The sequence below is a fragment of the Aspergillus alliaceus genome (assembly GCF_009176365.1).
Source record: "Aspergillus alliaceus strain CBS 536.65 unplaced genomic scaffold BDW43scaffold_28, whole genome shotgun sequence".
In the NCBI taxonomy this organism is placed as follows: Eukaryota; Fungi; Ascomycota; class Eurotiomycetes; order Eurotiales; family Aspergillaceae; genus Aspergillus; species Aspergillus alliaceus.
Genome location: NW_022474711.1, coordinates 467,653 through 488,526, shown reverse-complemented (window position 1 = coordinate 488,526; position 20,874 = coordinate 467,653). Strand labels below are relative to the sequence as shown.

General features: G+C 48.9%; 8 protein-coding genes across 8 annotated transcripts; 4 read left to right on the top strand and 4 right to left on the bottom strand.

The window, feature by feature from the left end:
• Positions 1–266: 266 nt before the first annotated feature.
• Positions 267–2,191, bottom strand: BDW43DRAFT_110216 (uncharacterized protein). Its single transcript, XM_032037905.1, has 2 exons — positions 1,016–2,191; positions 267–962 (listed from the first exon to the last, which is right to left on the bottom strand). The coding sequence occupies exons 1-2, from the start codon at positions 2,085–2,087 to the stop codon at positions 316–318; spliced, it is 1,719 nt and encodes a 572-aa protein (XP_031899347.1). The 5' UTR covers positions 2,088–2,191; the 3' UTR covers positions 267–315.
• A 286-nt stretch (positions 2,192–2,477) lies between these two features.
• On the top strand, positions 2,478–5,928 carry ysh1 (cleavage polyadenylation factor subunit YSH1). Its single transcript, XM_032037904.1, has 5 exons — positions 2,478–2,896; positions 2,958–3,055; positions 3,391–4,528; positions 4,581–5,244; positions 5,311–5,928. Exons 1-5 carry the CDS (start codon positions 2,744–2,746, stop codon positions 5,898–5,900), a joined length of 2,643 nt encoding a protein of 880 aa, XP_031899346.1. The 5' UTR covers positions 2,478–2,743; the 3' UTR covers positions 5,901–5,928.
• A 39-nt stretch (positions 5,929–5,967) lies between these two features.
• BDW43DRAFT_279565 (aminotransferase, class III) lies at positions 5,968–7,744 on the bottom strand. Its single transcript, XM_032042324.1, has 4 exons — positions 7,334–7,744; positions 6,913–7,259; positions 6,394–6,846; positions 5,968–6,323 (listed from the first exon to the last, which is right to left on the bottom strand). The coding sequence occupies exons 1-4, from the start codon at positions 7,656–7,658 to the stop codon at positions 6,066–6,068; spliced, it is 1,383 nt and encodes a 460-aa protein (XP_031899345.1). The 5' UTR covers positions 7,659–7,744; the 3' UTR covers positions 5,968–6,065.
• A 1,090-nt stretch (positions 7,745–8,834) lies between these two features.
• Positions 8,835–10,090, top strand: BDW43DRAFT_279563 (RNA-binding signal recognition particle subunit SEC65). Its single transcript, XM_032042323.1, has 2 exons — positions 8,835–9,400; positions 9,521–10,090. The coding sequence occupies exons 1-2, from the start codon at positions 8,968–8,970 to the stop codon at positions 9,868–9,870; spliced, it is 783 nt and encodes a 260-aa protein (XP_031899344.1). The 5' UTR covers positions 8,835–8,967; the 3' UTR covers positions 9,871–10,090.
• Positions 10,091–10,582: 492 nt separating this feature from the next.
• BDW43DRAFT_312179 (putative C6 transcription factor) lies at positions 10,583–14,204 on the top strand (the record flags this gene model as incomplete). The annotated part of the gene is made up of 7 exons (XM_032047324.1): positions 10,583–10,795; positions 10,855–11,390; positions 11,440–11,479; positions 11,539–12,574; positions 12,630–12,949; positions 12,998–13,068; positions 13,124–14,204. 7 exons carry the CDS (start codon positions 10,583–10,585, stop codon positions 14,202–14,204), a joined length of 3,297 nt encoding a protein of 1,098 aa, XP_031899343.1.
• A 279-nt stretch (positions 14,205–14,483) lies between these two features.
• Positions 14,484–15,714, bottom strand: BDW43DRAFT_110109 (translationally-controlled tumor protein). Its single transcript, XM_032037902.1, has 4 exons — positions 15,624–15,714; positions 15,159–15,435; positions 14,928–15,087; positions 14,484–14,853 (listed from the first exon to the last, which is right to left on the bottom strand). The coding sequence occupies exons 1-4, from the start codon at positions 15,636–15,638 to the stop codon at positions 14,769–14,771; spliced, it is 537 nt and encodes a 178-aa protein (XP_031899342.1). The 5' UTR covers positions 15,639–15,714; the 3' UTR covers positions 14,484–14,768.
• Positions 15,715–16,343: 629 nt separating this feature from the next.
• On the top strand, positions 16,344–18,533 carry sur2 (sphingosine hydroxylase). Its single transcript, XM_032042322.1, has 2 exons — positions 16,344–17,529; positions 17,593–18,533. Exons 1-2 carry the CDS (start codon positions 16,839–16,841, stop codon positions 18,159–18,161), a joined length of 1,260 nt encoding a protein of 419 aa, XP_031899341.1. The 5' UTR covers positions 16,344–16,838; the 3' UTR covers positions 18,162–18,533.
• A 192-nt stretch (positions 18,534–18,725) lies between these two features.
• On the bottom strand, positions 18,726–20,069 carry BDW43DRAFT_312176 (uncharacterized protein; the record flags this gene model as incomplete). Its single annotated transcript, XM_032047323.1, has 1 exon — positions 18,726–20,069. The coding sequence occupies one exon, from the start codon at positions 20,067–20,069 to the stop codon at positions 18,726–18,728; it is 1,344 nt and encodes a 447-aa protein (XP_031899340.1).
• Between the last annotated feature and the right edge of the window lie 805 nt (positions 20,070–20,874).

Genomic DNA, 20,874 nt, shown 5'->3' with positions numbered 1-20,874 from the left:
ATCCCACCCCCAATTAAATCGAGTACTCGTGATAATAATAATAATAGTAGGTAGCAGTAGTAAGACCATAAGAAACGACACGACACACATATGCAGTGGCTCCACTCCAGGCCCGAGGGGAAATACAAGAACAGGGCGTGAGAGACACCGGAGGCGGTGTCGACCAAACAGGAAATATACCGACCGCAATGCCAGAGACCACGGTCCTGCGCAGTAACTGTGCGGACCTTAAGAAGATGAGAAGGAGGAGAGGAGGGGGTCAGATGCGAAGTCGAGTAGCATCAACAGTACATTTTAAAGAGAAGGAAGGCCCATTCAATCTAATCGGTCTTCTTTCAGATCCCTGGAATAAGCTTTCTGCACGTGTCGGGAGCCCCTGCCATCCAACTCGAGCATGAATAAGATATCTCGAACCTGAACTCCCGAGCCCTTATCCTTATCCTCCCGCCAAGCTCCAAGCCGCTTGGTGGGTGCGGCAGCCGTTTCACGCCCAGGTTTCTCAGGACTGGCACCACTTGGGGTCGCTGTGCTGACACGAGACGGGGTAGAGAAGCCACTGCTGGCGGCTGCAGGCCCCCGATTCAACCAAGAGTACGACTTCTTCGTTCCAAACATCCGACCTGAGAGCATACTATTGGTGGCGAGTCGCGCGGTTTCCACGGATTGTTGATGTTGCTGAGCCTCGCTTGCCTTCGCATCCATGAGTTTCTTGGCTTCCTTCTTGGAGATTCCCTTCTTGTCGAGAATCGGAGCTTTCTCTGCGATCGGTGTGGAGGCACCGGAAGCAGGAATATCTACAGATTCGGCTCTGACCATCCCACCTTCGCCTAGAATGGCACTCGCGCTGCGCTTAGCACGTTTGGCAGCCCGGTTCTCTTCGCTGGAATTATCCCTTTCCATGAGTACACGGTACTTTTCAGCTAGTGATTTCGTCGCTGGCTGCTCAGTTGCTGAATGAGATCCTGTGAATGGTCAGCTCATATCAAAGAGTTCGTTTGGGGGCAGCTCAACACACGTTTGAGTGGAGGTGTTTTGTCACCTGCTCCAGTCCCATTAGGCATGCCAGACGAAAGAGCCATATCTTTCCATTCAACAGGAACGACCCCATGTGAGTGTGCCCGCCGACTTCGTGCAAGAGTGGAAGAGTAGTCGACAACGGCACGCAACCGCTCCTCACAAGATATCGACATCAAATTCAGTATGTCCACCAAGGGCGCTCCTTCTTGATTTAGAATAGTCTGCCCGGTACGTACAACAGATGATCCGTCTGGACCAGTAACTTCAATCGGCTGTGGACGGCCTGGTACTGGATGGAACAAGCCTTCGGCAGGTATACGAACGCCAAGCTCGAAGCCACGTCTTTGCAACTTTTGCTCTAGAACCTTAGTCAACAAGAACGGCTCTTGCAGGTGGTACTGAGCACGTCTAGCCGCTTCGCTATCTTCTCGCGTTGGTTCATTAGGATCTTTGAACGGAAGAGATGCTGGTGGTGGTGGCTCAGAATAGAATGATTCTTGAGTTGTTGATGGTTTGTATGGTGAGGGTTCGGTGAAGCTCGGTTGTGTGGATACCGTCGAGGCTTGAGACGTAAACGACGTATTCAGTGGAGGTTGTGTTTGCTGTTGCTGTTGCTGCTGCTGTTGTTGTTGCTGTTGTGGAAGAGGTTGTTGGGGTCTAGGAGGCTGCTGCACCTGAGCGCCCGGGGCAGAATAGCTGCTGGTAAGAAACGCTTCTTCCTCCCTAACATCAATACCGGATGAGGCCAAAACATCTGTAAGCTCTGCGGCATCCGTCGCTTTGTCTGCTGGTCGAGAAGGAGGTCCCATCGTGCCTGGAGGTGGGGGGGCAGGCGTCTGTGGGCCCACACCGTTCAGATTCGCTCCATTTACGGGTATTGGTTGATTCTGAGGTAGTTGTAGCGTTCCAAAGCTCGGTGAAGCGTAGGGTGATTGTGGGAGAGGTGAGAGATGTTGTCGTTTAATAGGTGGAGGGACGCCACCATTCACTGGGGAAGTTGCACCCGGGGAGGGCGAAGAGCCCGGGGGCGAGAAGGACTGAGAAAACTGCTGCGGTTGTGTTTGCGCCATGATGTCTTGCGGTTCTCGATTTTTCGAGTAGTGAATTCACACAAGGTATCGGTTTCAAATTCGGTTCACGTCTATCGAGATGCAAAGGCCACGCCCGCGCGAAAGTCGAAACTGAGCGGATTGCTCGAACCGCCGCTGCCACCAACTGTAACCATCTCAGGAAATCGCGTCCAACATAGAGCCGTCAGATAAAACCAACATAAGTACCCTAACAAGACAGTATTTGCGTGTACGGCGAATAGACCGGGTCTAACCGTGTCGTTCGCAGAAGGAAGGGAGCTTTTCCTTGGACAAGATTTGCGGATCCCGCTAGAGGATCACGTGATGGATTAAGTAAGCGTACAGCGAAAGCGCGTTTCTTTCGTTCCACCATTACTCCGATTGATCTTCTAGAGGTCAATCAACACAGGTTCAAGACATCGGCCGGGGAATCCTCACTCACCGTTGTCATTCAGTTCCCAGGCAATTGGCCTATTATATTTTATGCCTGTCATGGCTTGTTTACTTACAACATATTAAGTGTTACATGAGAGAGACAGCTTCACCAGAGTCCTCGTCTTGCACTAGCGTCCCATCCCATAATCTCTGAAGAGTCACTGTGACGGAAAAGATAGATAGTTCTTTGTTGCCACAATACCTGCTAGACACTTTGCATAATGGCGACAAAACGAAAGGCGTCGGCGTTGAACGCCTCTGTCGATGATGGTCCTGTCGACCCATCGGATGAGCTGGGGTTCTATTGTCTAGGTGGAGGAAATGAGGTTGGCCGATCATGTCACATTATTCAGTATAAGGGAAAGACGGTCATGGTGTGTGGCTACCTGGGCATCTTCTATAAGTGGTTAAGGCTAACCGATTCCATCCTGACAGCTCGACGCCGGTATGCATCCTGCGAAAGAGGGTTTCTCTGCTCTCCCCTTCTTCGACGAATTCGACTTGAGCACGGTGGATATCCTTCTAATTAGCCAGTATGTAATTGACCCCTCTCCTTTGTACCCGCGAAATTCGTCTTGGTCCATAGCCATTCGCGCATGCAATAGCGTTCCTTCATTCCTCAGGAGCGGTGTCCAGTTCTTGATTGTGGATAAACCTGTCATTAGTGGAGGTCTGGTTCTCCTCGACGCACAGCTTACTTCTACCCATGTATACGAGAAACACAATACAATTTATACTAGCTATTTATCCTGTGCTCCGACTGTATTTCTGTATATGTGCATCGCTTTTGGCATTCTTGGCTCTTTGCGTCCTTAGTCTCTTCTGGGTACCTTAGGGTCAAGCAGGTGGCTGATAGATTCCTTCTTAGTTTCCACGTTGATCATTCCTCTGCTCTACCATATGTCCTCAGCAAGACAAACTTCAAGGGTCGCGTTTTCATGACGCATGCGACCAAGGCCATCTACAAATGGCTTATTCAAGACAATGTACGAGTCAGCAACACAGCATCCTCATCGGACCAACGTACCACTCTATATACCGAACATGATCACCTATCCACACTTCCACTAATTGAAACCATTGATTTCAATACGACCCACACAATCAACAGCATTCGTATCACGCCTTTCCCTGCTGGTCATGTCCTTGGTGCTGCTATGTTCTTGATTTCGATAGCTGGTTTAAACATCCTCTTTACCGGTGATTACTCGCGTGAAGAGGATCGACACTTGATTCCAGCCGAAGTGCCAAAGGATGTGAAAATCGATGTGCTTATTACCGAATCAACGTTCGGAATATCCTCCAACCCACCTCGTTTAGAACGTGAAGCTGCTCTCATGAAGTCAATCACCGGAGTCTTGAACCGCGGCGGTCGAGTGTTGATGCCCGTGTTCGCTCTCGGTCGTGCTCAGGAGTTGCTACTAATCCTTGAAGAGTATTGGGAGACACACCCCGAACTACAGAAAGTGCCCATCTACTACATCGGAAACACAGCACGAAGATGCATGGTCGTGTATCAGACATATATCGGCGCAATGAATGATAACATCAAGCGACTTTTTCGACAGCGTATGGCGGAGGCGGAAGCTAGCGGCGACAAGAGTATTAGTGCAGGGCCGTGGGACTTCAGGTTTGTCAGGAGTTTGCGAAGCCTGGAACGTTTCGATGACGTAGGGGGCTGCGTTATGTTGGCCTCCCCAGGTATGCTGCAGACAGGCACAAGCAGGGAGCTGCTTGAGCGCTGGGCTCCAAATGAACGTAACGGTGTTGTCATGACCGGTTACAGTGTGGAGGGTACGATGGCTAAGCAGCTACTTAATGAGCCCGAGCAAATTCCTGCCGTGATGTCAAGAGCGGCGACTGGATTAGCAAGGAGGGGCGGCAATGAGGAAGACCAGAAAGTCATGATTCCAAGAAGATGCACTGTCGACGAAGTCAGCTTTGCAGCTCATGTTGATGGCGTTGAAAACCGAAACTTCATCGAGGAAGTTTCTGCTCCTGTTGTGGTATGTTGTTCGTCTGTTCTACGCATAGACCCATTTTCTAATCGTATTTCAGATTCTTGTTCATGGTGAAAAGCATCAGATGATGAGACTGAAGTCCAAGCTGCTCAGTCTGAATGCGGAGAAGACTGTGAAGGTTAAGGTGTATACTCCAGCTAACTGTGAGGAGGTCCGCATTCCGTTCAAGAAGGACAAGATTGCGAAAGTCGTCGGGAAGCTGGCCCAGATTGCGCCGCCTTCGGAGCAGGATGACGGCCACCTCATGGCAGGAGTTCTCGTTCAAAATGGATTCAACCTGTCATTAATGGCACCCGATGACCTGCGTGAATATGCTGGCCTAACGACGACCACTATTACTTGCAAGCAACATATAACACTCAGCTCTGCAAGCATGGACCTTATTAAATGGGCGCTCGAGGGCACCTTTGGTGCTATCGAGGAGATTGGCACAAATGCTAATGTCAAGGAAGAGTCGACGGATGGTGAATTATCTAAGACATCCGAAGAAGATTCTAAACCCAAAGATGAAGCTGCCGATGAAGAGATCCCTATTGAAAAAGAACAGACCTATCTTGTCATGGGCTGTGTAATCATCCGCTACTTTCCCCGTACTCGTGAGGTTGAGCTTGAGTGGGAAGGGAACTTGATGAACGATGGGGTTGCCGATGCCGTTATGGCGGTTCTGCTCACGGTTGAGAGCAGTCCTGCATCTGTGAAACGTATGTGGAAAATTCTGCCTGATATAGGAAACCGCATCTGGATACTGACACACACTTTCTCTACAGAATCCGCTAAGCAAAAGCATCATCATCATAATCACCACCATCACAACACCCTTGAATTTTCCAATCCGCACTCACAGCTAAGCTCTGAGGAACGCTTCGCACGCCTTCTAATGATGCTTGAGGCACAGTTCGGATCGGACATATCACCTATTGAGCGTCCACGCCTCCCCTCAACTCGACTCACCAATGGGGCAGCCAAGAATGAAGCGTCGACACCAATGAGTGTTAAGAATGAATCAGATCCCACGGAGCAAACGACTCAAGATAATGAAGAAGACGATGATGAAAGGTTAGCGGAACTGGAAGCAGCCGAACTTGCTCGGCTTTATGCTCTTGGAATTCCAGTTCCTGGAATTGAGATCAGAGTCGACAAGCATGTCGCGCGAGTATGGCTTGAGGACCTTGAAGTCGAGTGTACAAATGCAGTTATGAGAGATAGAGTTCGAGTAGTCATTGAGCGTGCCGTTGAAACCGTTGCTAGCATGTGGGCTGAGGGTCCTCCGTCTGCTACTGCAACTAACGGTGAGGCTAAGGAGAAGCTGGAAGGGTTGCCGGCTTCCAATGGTGCTGGGATTGACGCAACAGCTTGATGTACCTACTATATGCTGTGTATTAATAGATTTCTTGGACGTTCTATATCTAAACTTGAGGAATACCCAGCTGAGTATTTTGGTTGATTTGACGTTTGAGCGTTGTGTAATACCGCAAGCTCATATATTTACATTGCCAGAAATCGGGCATATATACGTTAACACTCAAATCTCCAATACTTTCGTAAAAACATGATCCAGAACTCTAGCAGTAGTCTCCACGATAATGTCAATCTCATCCTTATTTACGTTATATGGAGGTGCGAGGAGGATATGATCTCCACGTGTTCCATCCACGCATCCTGCAGCCGCATACAACGAGATCCCATATGCCGAATCGCGACCAGTTTCCTGGATATGGACTGCCACTTCCGTCTCCGGAGTGAAGGGCTCTTTAGTGACCCGATCCTTGACAAATTCAATCTACCATAGCCATTGGTTAGCATTTTCCAAAATCAAGCATCGGCGCCCATCTCAGATATCTTAGACTCACCCCCCAGAATAGTCCTTTTCCGCGAATATCTCCGACATATGGATGATCTCCGAACCGAGTCCTGAGCTGACTCCCCAAGTACTCCCCCATATTTCGTACATTGCTTAGTAGATCTTCTTCCTGGATGACCTTCTGCACAGCCAGCGCAGCAGCACACGATACAGGATGGCCCTGGTACGTTTGTCCGTGGCGGAAAACGCCAGTGCCTCTATCCAATGTCTGCACGATCTTCTCTCCGATCAGAAGACCAGATACGGGAGCATATCCGCCTCCAAGGCCTTTTCCAATCGTCTGAAGGTCGGGAACTACGCCTTCTTGTTCCCATGCATGTAGCGTACCGCAGCGACCCATGCCGCTCATTACTTCGTCGAGGATGAGAAGCGCTCCGTACTTTTCGCACACTGCTTTCATGGCTTTGAAGTAGCCGGGAACGGCCAAAACGGCTCCTAGAGCCTTAAATATTTCAATAATCAATCACTTCATTCTTAAACCAATCAAGGTATATGAGCTAGTACTTACAGCTCCAACCACTGGCTCTGCGATAAAAGCACAAACATTCTCCGGTCCAACACGTTGGAACTCAGAATCCAGCTCTGCAGCCAGGCGAGCAACGTAGTCCACATCTGTTTCGCCGTCTTTCTTGCCCCGATAGGCGTTACAGGGCGACACATGGGAGGTATTCTTGGATAGTAATGGTTCAAATGGCTGTCGTCTAAGGACATGTCCTCCCGCGGACAAAGCGCCCAATGTGATGCCATGATAAGAGGGCTCTCTGGCGATGAACCTAGTACGCTGAGGCTGGGGCGTGGGTAGCTCGAGGTAATACTGGCGCGCCAGTTTCAATGCTGCTTCGACAGCTTCGGAGCCTAGAATGTATTTTTTTAATAAAATTTGATTTTTTCCATACGAACAGAATAGAATATGAACGCTTATACCATACCTGAACTAACTATATACACCTTCGACAGCTTGCCTCCCGTTGAATCGACAAGGAATTGAGCTAGTTCTTCAGATACCTCGGTACCAAAGAACGCCGTGTGGCAATATGCTAACTTGTTGATCTGGTTGATAATGGTTTGGCTGACCTTCTCATGGCCGTGGCCGAGACAGGATACGGCTGCGCCGCCGGTCGAATCGAGAAACTTAGTGCCATCTTCAAGAAAGATATAACTGCCTTTTCCGCCGATTGCTTTCTTGGGGAGAAAGCGGGTATCACGGTGAAGGACGGCGCTATTGTTCACTCCTTTAGTCATGGTTGTATACATTGGTATGATGACTAGGGCTGGTAGTTGTGAGAAAGGTTATAGGTCAAAATGTTAGAGTTGAGTAGCATCAATAAGCAAGAGGAAAGAAAAATTTACAAGACCATGGACAATCTGTTACGCTAGGGGAATTTCGTCAGCCTTTATACCCCTTACAACTCCTCCTTAGTCTATGATCTATATCCTATTAATTCGTGGGGTAGGGCCGGGGTCGGCATGCCGATCGAGATCCCGAGCGGATGGTTGGCCGCGCCCACCGACGGCCCGACTGTTCGGCACTACTATATGTACAATGCCTATCTTGGTTATTGTGATAAATCGACAGTTCCTTCTGACTCATTTGTGATGATAAACAATTGCAGAGTATGTGAAGATAAGCCCTGCATCAAGCACGTCTTGAAGGTCGTTATCAGAAAAGTGGACATAATATAATGCTCTAGCCTAGGGCTATTATTGATGAACATTGTTTGATGCCTAAGTTAAATATGTGACAGTTAGAGGATAGAAAGAACTAGGCCTAAATATTCACATTTATATGCCTTGTTCTTTAGCTGCTGAAATCTACATGCTCCACCGCTGTGAGCAGCTGTATTCCATATAGTCAGTTTCAGTGGCATGAGTGATCCAGTAAACAAGTGGTGCATTGACAGAACATGATGACTATATGTACATGTGTATCAAGTGATGTTGCCTTTAGAGCAAATTGCAGTGGTCAGAAATATTGATTTGCATATTAACTCAGGTCTCTTCAGGTGTTATATCATTCTTGTTTCTCTCGCCCTATAATGAAATAAATATTCTTAGTACATTGGGAATTCGCTGCAACCTGATTCAACTGAGCTTAGTTTTCCTCCTTGATACTATAGTGTAGCTAGTTATTGTTGTCTACAGCAGTTGCTGGTAAGTGACAATCTACTTAGAGTATATATTTCAAAGACGGCTATGGTAATACTATCAAAAAAAGGTGGCCTATTTAAGTATGGTATTTTGGCACAAAACAAACAAAGTCAACTAGGCTAAGGTTGAGACAATTACAAAACGCTTGGAGTAATTTTTTTTTTTTTTTTTTTTTCATTTCTTCCCATTTCCTAAAGAGAGTTGTTGTACCTGAACAGCTCCCTCTTATCCAAGAGTGCGGGCGGTGGAAACTCTCCGCTCCGGACCTGGAGCCACTAAAACTCCATTCCGCACAACAAGGCCAACTTGAACGTAGGCTGGCAGTTACCCTAATACACTCCTCGACGCGCCAATTTCCCTCCGTTTATCCCTATCAACCCTTCCCAGGGTTTATATCTCGTTGACAAAAGTCACAATGTCACGACACGCACAAGTAGAGGAGGTGTACGACTCCGATCCGGATGAGGTTGCCCCCTCCGACGCCATGCCCTCCAACTTCGCCAATGAATCCCTCCTCTCCGCTACGGGTATCCCTACGCAGGCTTCTTCCTCGATACCCATGAGACCGCCACCCGAACCTCAGCGCGAAATCCCGAAACATTATCAGTGTCTGTATCCCGTGTATTTCGACAAGTCGCGAACCCGTGCAGAGGGCCGCAAGGTCGGCATTGAACTTGCTGTCGAGAACCCATTGGCCAGGGAAATCGTCGATGCTGCGCAAATGCTGGGACTGCAAGTTGGGTTCGAGCCTGAGAAATTACACCCGAAGGATTGGGCAAACCCGGGTCGAGTGCGGGTGCTGTTGAAGCACGAGGATGGGAAACTGGTCAACCCGAAGATTAAAAACAGTGAGTTATTCTTGTCATTTTTGCCATGGGTCCTTGTGTTTTTATCTTCATCCTGGCCTCGATGCTCGTACCTGCGGGCGGGCGATACTACCCTGGAACATGATGCTAACGTGTCTTCAGAGCACCACCTCTATATCCTTGTGGCCCAGTATCTCAAAGCCCACCCAACAACCGAGAAATCGCCGTACCGTTTGAGAATTAGTGGTCTGCCAATGCCAGACAAGCTTCCCTCGGCTCCTCCTGCCCCCCGCGGATGGAAGATTGGCACAATCCTTCCGATACACTCGCCTGCCTACAGTGGCGGCGGAGTCAGCGACAACCCGCTCAAGGATGCCATGGCCGAGATGCAGGGGATGCAAGGTATGCCGGGAATGCCTCAGATCCCCGGAATGGCTGGGTTGGCGGGAATGATGGGAGAGCCCGCTGGAGGCAGTGGCGAAAAGAAAAAGAAGGACAAGAAGAAGAAGTGAAAGGCATAGATTGGCCTCTCGCAAGGATTTATTACGATTTTCTACCTGTCCATATTGTGTACACGTTTTTGGCTGCATTGTACGGGCGTAAGGCGTTTGTTTACACATATAGAGGGCTTCAATGCTCTTGTCTGATACCAAGCTGAAATCGAAAGTAGTATTGTGAGGGCTTTCAGCCGATCACCGACTTTGTGGTATGAACGCCGTAAATAGTCGCAGCGTGAGCTGTGAAATGTCCTTGCGACTTTCCATAGATACCCATTTGATATGCCCGGACATGTGACTCATCGCATGCAGGCAAAACCTCACGCTAAAATGGAGTCCTGTTGTTTTATGTCCGTATATAGAACGCCCTTGTAGATGTCCACCAAGAGTTCTATAGCATATTACTGGGTAAATGTATGTTTCCCGAGTCGATGGTCTGGCTGTCGCCGACTTCCGTACAAGCTCAATGTTAATTGGCTGTCGGAAGCCAAACCGATCGTCGCCGATAACACGGACTTTACCCCGGACATGAAGCAGCCTCAGACATCGTCATCTCAAGAAATTATTCGATCTTGAACCCTTTACTGGCTCAGAACTGAAATTCAGTTAATTTTCACCCCGTCGCGCATGTGGTTGGACTCGTCCCGACTCTTGCGCCATTCCCGATGAAATCCACTGTGCGGTCCCGTTGACGCTTGAAGAACCCCGCCACTGCAATTAAGGGATTATGGACATGAGCCCAACGAGCACGTCGCCCGGTTATGGGCCCTCGAATCCGGGTGCGACAGCCCAGTTGAATAATTCATCCGCGCCTGTATCTACCCCACTGTCGACGGTGTCCCGGCCCTCGACGGCGAAGGCCGGAGCTCGTCAGATTACCCGAAATCGCGCCAGCTATAGCTGCCACATTTGTCGGAGGCGGAAGGTGAAATGCGACAAGGTATACCATTCTCCTTGGTGGAATTTACTATGGAGCAAAAGATACTGAATGGTGACTAGGTGCATCCTGTGTGCGGAAACTGCGTGAAGAACGGAACCGAGTGTATCTACGATGCCGCGCCACAGAAAGATGTCGGGCCGCACAATGGTCAAACGAGGTGTGGACATGGTATCAAGCGGAGGAGGGAGACTTCACGGCCACTGGATGATGATATCGACGATATCAGTTCGCTTTATGGGCATTTGAGGCAGGTTGGGTCTCCCGAGCAGAATTATGGGTCGCAGGCGATCGAAGCGCGGTTGGACAAGCTCACGTCGATGATTGAGCGGCTTAGCAAGTCTAATGTGCCCTTGGATGCGGCGGAAAGGCATTTGCTAGCTCAGAACGCCAGCCTTGAGCTGGGGAGGGGTGATGCTCGACCTGGGAATGGCGCCACTGTGAAATCGGCTGGTACGTCTAGGCCAGATAGCCCGCGCCGCGCGGATTCGAGCAGCGACGAATTTCCTATTCCTGCCGGGCATGCTACAGACCTGGTGGATCCGATTGGTAGCTTGAACCTGGGCCATTTAAGCCTGGAGGATGGCGGCAGGTCGAGGTATATCACACACCTTCCTTGCGAATAGGCTGAGCTGATTGATTGTTAGATATGTTGGGACAACCTATTGGGCTTATATATCGCATGAGGTATGATATAGGGCACCGCTTCGTATTTACGCGAATTCTCGCAGCTAACAAAGGTGCAGATCAATGAGCTCAACCAGTTGCTTAAATACCAGAATCGCTCGCACAACGACACTGCAACTAATGAAAGCTCTGCTGATGAAAATATGACGGATACGATGGCAAAGTCTTCACGCAGTCCATGGAAGGCATCGGTTGATAGCCCTAGTGGAACCGCCCGAGATCGAATGTCTAGTGGCGAGGAATTCCAGAAGTCTGTGCTGTTTCCTACAGGCGATTCTCCCTCTGTGAAAGAGAAGCATGTCGAACCAGAAATGCTTGATCATGTGCCGACGAAACGACAAAGTCATATCCTGTACAAAGGATTCATGTCTGGAATCCATGCTATCAGCCCAGTGATCCACCCTCCAACTATTCTAAAGCTATATAACTCCTTTTGGGACTGGTATGATTATAGCAGTTATTCTGGAGACCCTTGTCCAGACCCCTCATTTATTCCTCTTCTTTACGCTATTTGGTACGGTGGATCGGTAACAATATCGATTCGGACTATCAAAGCTGAATTCAACGTCTCTTCGCGGTCCGCGCTTTCAAAGACCTTCAATGACGAGGTAACGCGGTGGCTAACGAAAATATCGTTTCCGCGCAGCCCTTCATTACAAGGCCTAGCTGCGTATCTCCTAGTCCAAACGATACTTTCAAAGGAAGAAGAACCGCTAACAAGCAGCTTGTTCATTAGTCTTGCCATGAGAGTAGCACAGACGATGGGCTTGCATCGAGATCCTGCTAAATTTGGGATCAAACCTTTTGAGGCTGAGTACCGACGTCGGATATGGTGGCATGTCGTGCATATGGATGGCGTTGTCGCTATGTCTAGTGGCCTGCCTCCTCTGGTTAGCGATGAGAACTTCTGGGATGTTCGTGACGCCAGCGAAGTCAAGGATACGCTTTTAGGGACTCCCGAGGCCGAAAAATATGAGGAATTGGTGGCATCCGGTATGCGGTCACCCGATAATCCTGATGACCCGACTCTATGCGGTGGACCATCTATGGTCAACGTGTATTATCTATCAGCTAAGGGCAAATATGTCATGGCTCGTAAGACACCTTACCATCTCACTATGTTGGATGGTACTAACATTGCCATCGATAGGCGCTGTCCGCCGGATATTGAAGATCCAACTAGGCACAAAACCCGTGACACGAAGAGACATGGAGGAGCTCAGGTCAATCCTACTTGACCTGCAGCTCAAGCTCAATTCTATAATTAATCGAATCCCAGAAATCGACAATCGTAACATGTCTTCAAATGACAGATCGCTTTCGTTCTCGGTCTCTCCGGTAGAGATGAGAACTAGCGATATAGAGCTCCCTGGAGAAGGGCCCGGTGGCTGTGTGGAACAATATCATTCTCCCGTTCTCATTTCCTTCCATAAATGGGCAAGGATACTACTGTCTCTCTTTATTGATAAGGTGAGTACCCATAATCACAACATGAAACCATCGCTCATATATCAACAGGCGTTTTGTGTCGCCTATCAACCATTCCTTAAGAACGCTAAGAGCCGTATTTGGCCAGCTGCAAGGCATAGGTATGTTGAGATGTGCTATTTTATACAAACTCGTGCTGTTCTAACTATGAAGCAGTGCTCTGCGGCACTGTCATGGCTTCATGGAGAAGTTCATATCTCTTGCCACTGACCCTGACTTTCAACCTTTCCAATGGAGCTGGCCAGGCAATCACCAACCAATGCATGCCGCCATGATCATGCTCATCGATCTCCATGAACGACCCTATAGCCCTGAGGCTCCTAAGTCGAGGGCATTCATCGACAGAATATTTTCACTCACCGGGCCAGATGGAGGTGTCGTCGGCGGCGAGGACGGCATCTCAGCCCAACGGCCCCTGAAAGACGGCGGCCGCGAGGCATGGGATATGATTCGCAGACTGCGCCAGAACGCATGGCAGAAAGCCGGTCTGGATCCACATAAGCTATGGACTGAACAAGCCCAGATTCAAGCTGGTGCAGCCTCTGGACCCGATGAATATCCCTGTGCCTCCAATCCCTACTACGCTAAGAGTGGTTCTACGGCCCCGACTCCATCCATGGCGACAATGACATCCCGACAACAGCTGGCAGACTTCTCGAAGATGTTCTACAACATGACACGTTCACATATGCTTCCTAACCCCGTCTCCACTCTCCGACCTAGTCCCCTTCGACACCAATTACCCCAAACCTCAGCTCCGACTTCCGTCCCGGAGACGCCCCCAGGTCTGACTACACCGCAGATCTCCCACTCATCTGCACCAAAGGCTAATTCGGTCGAAACTCCTTCCCCTGCTTCCGTTATCTCCTCTCCTGACCGCATCCCAACCCTTCCAACCGCAATGCCCTTTACCCAATCCACCGGCGCCGCGACTCCACCCTTTCCCTTGCCCTTCATGGACATGGCCTCGCCGAGCGCACAGTCAATTACTGCCGGCCCAACGCCGCCCTCGATGATGGACCCGAATCTCAACTTCGACTGGGACCAATGGGATGCCGTCTTCGGACAGCATCTCCCTGTCGCAGACGAGCTGATGGAGTTAGATCCCGTCGCGGGGTTCGAGTTGGGGGATCTCGGTAGTGGAGTGGTTGGCGGTAACAGTCGGACCGCTAGTTTGGCTGATAGTGACACCGGCCTTGGGAGTATCCCTGGTCCGGATTGGGTTGGTTATTGTTGATATACTGATAGCCTGTTTGGGAATCTAGAGGCGTTGTTTGTTGTTTTGCGTACTGTATTCTACGGTTCATAGATCTAGCGTTTGTATATAGGTTTTTTTCTTTCACGAATTGAAGCCACCCCCTACCTCTTAACTGTTCCGTCGTCTAGACGATCCGTGTCCTACATTTACCAATTGAAATATACTACAGAACATGTGCAGGAAAGCAGCGGACAGTTGATCCTGTAGAACAGGGCATGAGACTCATATTTTGTTTTTTAAATGGCCCGGGGGAAGTTTAGATGGAATGGTAGAAGCGGGCGAATGAGGTTGACATCCTAAACTAGGTAGATGATGATGCAGAAAGAGACGTAACAGCTTTGGGATTCATGAGGCGTGACTGATATCAAGCAGGATACCGAGAAATGGGTATAGATGGAGCTATTGTAGACTAGGGCGAGACCGGGAGGAGGGGGGGGAGGACCTCGATCTATTCTTTCCCACTTGCTCTGTGAATTAGGAAGTTCGCGTTCCCCGGTTCCTTCTTTCTTTCATTCAGGACATTATTCACTACTGTGAATGAATTTAGACCTTCATCTCCTCGAGACCGTGCTTCCAGAGAGTGGCATAGGGGGTGACACCGTCATCACGGAAGTCAATCAGGATGTGCCTGGAGATCATGTTAGTTGGGGTTGTATTCGGGACAAAAATTGGGCAAGTCAACAAAAAGTGATAAGAACATACATAGCATCACCATCCATGGACTGACCCATGAGGACATCGTAGTTGTCGTAGTTGCCGAGGATCTTCTTGACGGCGGCGGGGGCGCCAGTCTTGAACTCGTTGATGGTGGCCTCAGGGGCACCCTTCTCCTGGAGCTTGGTAAGGACCTTCTTCATGTAGTCTGGAAGAGACGAGAAACTAAGAGTCAGCGATTGTTCGAGACTTTGGTTGCGCGACATGGTAGGCGCTTACTCTTCAAGTGGGACTTGAAGGCATCCTTGGAGGGCTTAAGACCCTCCTCGGTCTTGAGCCAGACCAGACGGAATTGGTCCTCAATGTCGTGGACCATGACCTTCTCACCCTCACCACCTTCCTCATCACCACCCTCAGCGGAGGGGTTGGCACCCTCGAGCTCGAAGTCCTCGTTAGTGCTCTTCAGGTACTTCTTGCAGTCACACTCCCACAGGACGGGGCCGGCCTCGGTGATCTTGAAGGTGTCGGCGAGAACCTCATCACCGGAGACGATATCCTATTTTGAAGAAATGGCTTGTAAGTTTCTTCCACACGAAAATAAAATGAAATCATATTGACTTATGCAGTCGTTGAAATCCTGCATATACTTGTTGTCGTGTTGTTGTTGACATTAAAAAGAGAAGAAGAAAAAAAAAAAGTGGGGTATCAATGCAAGGCGGTTCAGGAAGAGAAGAAAGAACGTACCTTGTAAATAATCATTTTGATAGATGAATAGGAGTGAACCTAACAAGAGAAAAATTGAAAATGAATAGGGAACGAAAGCAGATGGCAACGCGGTTAAGAGAAAGGGAGAGAGGAGAGAAGAGGAAGAAAAAGAGGGGATTATTTTATTTGAAGATTTAGTGCCACCCGTTTTTTTTCTTTACCTTTTCAGGGTGGGGTTTTTTTTTCTTTCTTTTCCTTTTCTTCTCGAGGGGCAAACCAGCACTAGTGCCTTTTCGGGACTGGTCGACTCGTCTGGCCAATTCTTGCGTTCCTGCCTGAGGTACGGATGGCAAACAAACAGAATACTTACTATGGAGTGGCTTTATGAAATAGAGAGGTAGCGATGATATATATTATTGAGAGAGGTTTAATATATTCAATTGATCAAAATAGTTGCCTCTTGACACATAAGTATCGTATGGTAACGAAAGAGTATTTTATCATTGAGGGGAGAGATTACCTAAGACGGGGTGATGGTTAACTGATGCCTGATCTATCAGGCGCCATACGGAGTACGGGTCTGTCAGGGGATCCGCCAATGGAAGTTCCAAACCCGGAAGAGAAATTGCCTGTACGGCACAGTACCCGTATCATACAATGAATATACCGCGGGGCGAGGGATATACATTCAGTAATTTACACACTTGAACCTCCAGGACGGTATTACCGATCTCAGATTACTATCAATCAGTATCGGTCGCCTTGGACATCCCGTGGTGCCACTTCAAGTCTCCCCATCACTCATTCAGTTCCCTTTTATATCTAACTATTGCCTGCCCGGTAACACCCTCTGCCTCTTCCGGTTCTCTTCAGACACACTCTCTCGTACTTCTCCAATCGTGCACTGTGCATTTGCTCTATTAAATTAATTCTTCATCTAATTCTCGGAGCTCCAGCCATCCGGATTTATTGCCGGTCCGTCGGTTCGTGCTTCCTCCGTTCGCCTCCCCTAATTGTGGATCGTGAAAGATCCGATCCAGGAACCGCAACCATCTCCATTGTATACTATTTTTTTTTTCCCTTTTCTCTTCCTTCTCTGTCTTATTGACGTTCCTTTCGGTGCCGTCTCTTTTCATATCGCGCAACCCCCCCCCTCGGTTTCCGTTAGTTGCCGCTGAAACCGACAGATGTGTTGATCGTTTTACACGTCCTGCGCACATCTTTCAACACATCTAGACATAGAGTGACTCCATAATGGCAGTCAATGCTTCGATGGTCTATGACCTCCCGCCACTTCCGGCTTATACGTTAACACCTCGCCCGCCCCTATTATCCCCAATTCCCGACAATATTTTGGCTCTGATGCTGCCCATCATCGCTTATTGGGCGCTGTCTATGGTCTATCATTACATTGATGTCTACGACTTGTTCCCCCAGTACCGTCTACATACTCCGGCCGAAGTCCTAAAACGAAACCATGTATCGCGTTGGGAAGTTGTGAGGGATGTCATCCTACAGCAAGTAATTCAAACTATAGCGGGCCTCGCGATGTCCTACTTGGATCCCCAAGAATGCTTGGGTAAAGAGGAATATGATGTGGCTGTTTGGGCTCAGCGGATCCGTCTCTTGCAGAGGGTCCTTCCGCGTATGCTGGCGCTGGTTGGTATTGATGCCATGGGTTTGGCAAAGACCCTGTCGATAAATGGCCATACAATCTTGGGAGGAGTTCTCGCGGGCGGACGCTATCCTGGACTCACCCAAACCACGATCTTGGAAAATGGCGTAGAGGCCATCGTTCCTGCATTTGCCGGATGGGAATTAACAACGGCCAGCTTCGTCTATTGGTACTTCATTCCAGCCGTGCAGTTTATCTGGGGTGTATGCGTCGTCGACACCTGGCAGTATTTCCTCCACCGGGCAATGCACATGAACCGTTGGCTTTATGGTAAGTTCCATTTCAATTATCTTTCGTCTTAAAAATTACATGGGTAATTAACGATTTTGGTAGTTACTTTCCACTCCCGTCACCACCGCTTATACGTCCCGTATGCGTTTGGTGCTCTGTACAATCACCCCGTGGAGGGGTTTCTCCTCGACACAGCCGGTACAGGGGTTGCGTTCTTGACGGCTAGAATGACCATTCGCCAGAGTATGTGGTTTTTTACCTGCTCGACTATTAAAACCGTTGACGATCACTGTGGCTATGCTTTCCCGTGGGACCCCTTGCAGCACTTTACTTCCAATAATGCTGCCTATCATGACATTCACCACCAGAGCTGGGGGATAAAAACCAACTTTTCTCAACCATTTTTCACCTTCTGGGATCATCTTCTCGAGACGCAATGGAGGGGCGATGTGAGACTTCGTTACGAGCGGGGCCGGGAAGCTGCCCAGAGAAAGTTGGACGGCACCGCCGTCCAAGAGCATGGAGTCAAGGGAGAAACCGTCACATCTCCCGCCAGAGTTTCCTCGGATGAGCCGGCCGATACCAATGCACGGTCCCGATTGCGCCGAAAGACCGCCACCTTTGACGGTCTGAAGGGCGCAAAGCATGGAGTGACCAGTAGCGTCCTTTAATCTCCATCCTTCTACTGTTGTGCCTCTTTCTTTTTTTACCCCATCTTCTTCCCTCTCAGAATTTTCTCTTCTCGGTGAATATTTTTTTAATCATAATAATTTCTCGACTCTTGATTCTCGCATATTAAGGGGCTCGGAGGGGCAGGACGTCTCCGGTCTGCTTTGGAAGCATTGCTAGTATTAATATCGGGGATTACGATTATATGTTGGCTTGTACAATGACTTCTCTTTGGTGGTAATTCTTTATAATCAGGATGGTTCACACGGCAATGTGCCTGGACAATGCTGCCCATTGCTACTTGTCTTCTTCTTTACTTTCTCATGTGCCCATCGCTTTTTCTTTTCCCTTTTCCCTTTGGCTTTTTTTTTTTTTTTTTTTTTTTTTTTTTTTTTTGCTTCCTCCAATTGTAATATGAATTACATATTAGGTTATGACTTAAACCCACAATATCCACTTGATCACATCTCAACTTGCTTTGCCTGCCTGGGGAAAGGTCACCCTCTGCTCTGCTCTTGTTTGAAAGAATGAAAGAGGAGCAAAGGGGTTGGGGGAATTAGAAAATCCTAAACCTTTAAGAAAAGACCCCAGGTGGTGTCTTGCTTTGGCCGTTTCTCTATCGAGTTCTCCCCGTTTTCTGACTCGGAGTATGTGCCGAGCAGATCTTGGTACAGGGCTGCTATTTCCTCACACCCGCCATCCCCTTGAAGCCCTTCCCTCCAGAGGCCTTGAGGTTCGTTGGACAGCGGATCTAAGGGTCTGTGCTTCCCGGGCACATGCTGCCAATTAAATTCTTTTCGAGAAGGGATGTATTCATTCCTTGCATACCCGTCATCGGTATCACCGGCTGGGTCTTTCGCTGGTGGTTTTTGCTTGCTGATTGGCTGTTGGTGGATAGGTCGCAGATTTGAGGAGGGATATGGCGCGTTTAGTGGAGGGATTGTGGATGTATAAATAGGAGTATCGCCAGTGTAAGTGACGGAAGAGAGGTCTGACTGATCCTCTGTTGCATAGAATGTGGCTGAGGATACCTCGTCTGCAGGTTGAAGCTCGCCGTACAGTCCGATGATTCCTGCAAGGGTGTCGACATCACTATTATGTTGTCTGGGGGCTTGCCCAGATATTGTACATGGCTCCCGGTGACTTCTGTGCCCTTGACGGACCCTCTGGGATGACTCAAGGGTTTCCAAGTCGATACCGATCGGAACAACAATCTCCTTTGCTTGTTGGAGGTCTGCTTTGAGGTTCGCTACAGGATCAGTCGACCTCAGCGCGCACTTAGCCTGTTTCCTCTGGTGCTTCATCGTTTTCGCCCAAATGCCGCTCCAGTAATAGATTTGCCCCGTAAGGCATTCATGGTGTGTCATACTTTCTTCGACGAATGAGAGAAGTCTCGGTATATAGTGATTCCTCCGGGTTGCTGTGCGGCTCAGGAGAGCTGTCCGCAGTAGTAGCAGGAACGCTGGCCCTCCGACAATCCTCGCGAGGATACATGCCTCGCACTTGTTCTGCTGGAATGTGACTGAGCCTCGTCGAGAAGGGTTCCACATATACTGTATGTCTCGCAGGCTGTAGACTAGGTCTCGCAACTTTACGTCGAGCATGTCATGGTACCAGCAGAGGGACTCCATATGCGCGGTTACCTCGTACCGCAGAAGTTCAAAAACATGTCGGATCGCGTAGGGGTTCAGTTCCTTGTGCGAACGACACAGGACCGTAGGAGGACACCGAAATAAGGATGCCAACCTGTGTTTCCGCAGCGCGGGCGGGAGTGTTTTGATCGCCTTTACGATCGCTTCATCTTTTTCCTCTCGATTACTACTTGGATCGATGTGGCCTATGCTGAGGATCCAGGTTAGTAATCTCATGTCTTCCTTCCCGAGACTAGCGAGAGACTGGGAGCCTTTCATCTCGGTCTAGTTAGTCGGAGCGTTCGCGGAAGGATCAAAAAAAGGTCGATAATCTCAGTTTCTTTCGTCGCGTCCTGTTGGCGACCAGAGATACTAGACTATCCAGCGTAGTCTCACGTATCATATTATCGATAGGAGTGAAGACAAAGCAGCACTGACGCGAAAGCTAAACAGAACTGGTAGGACTGTTATCTGCAAGCTCGCTTGAACTCTGTCCTGACCAACTTTCTTGAGGTGGAGACAAGACAGGGTGGCTGAAACAGGAAGAGAAAGCAAGTTATGACAAATGAAACACGCAGGGGGTCTATAAACGTTATATAGTGGGTGCTATGCTCTTCTTTTGTGCGGAACAAAAGGCTTTGTGGTGGTGGATAATGCCATTTTTGAGCGTCTTTTTTAGGATGGCTTCGTTCCCACACAGTTGATGGCATTCTTTCCTGGAATGGCGCTAGAGCGATTTCATTTGGGATGGGTTGGTCATCTGTCGTTTTGTCTTTGTTTCGATGACGAATAAATAATGGATTCTTCCTATTATTAATTTTGATATGGTCTATTATGAGGTATTCGTTTTGTGAAGATCTGCTGAAGAGCTATGCGTAGATGATATGCTTTAGGGCTAGATAGGGCTGATGTTAAGGTTGCTGAAGCGCCTTTCTAGAACATCTCCAGAATTCTAGATAGGGTTTTGAGAAGAGTTAGTTCGGCGTAATATTGGCCTCCTCCCCCCCAAAAAAAGAAAACAAATCAAATGGCCAGCATTTAGCGTGGAACAACTTGACAGGAGCTGTATCAAAAAACCTGATCA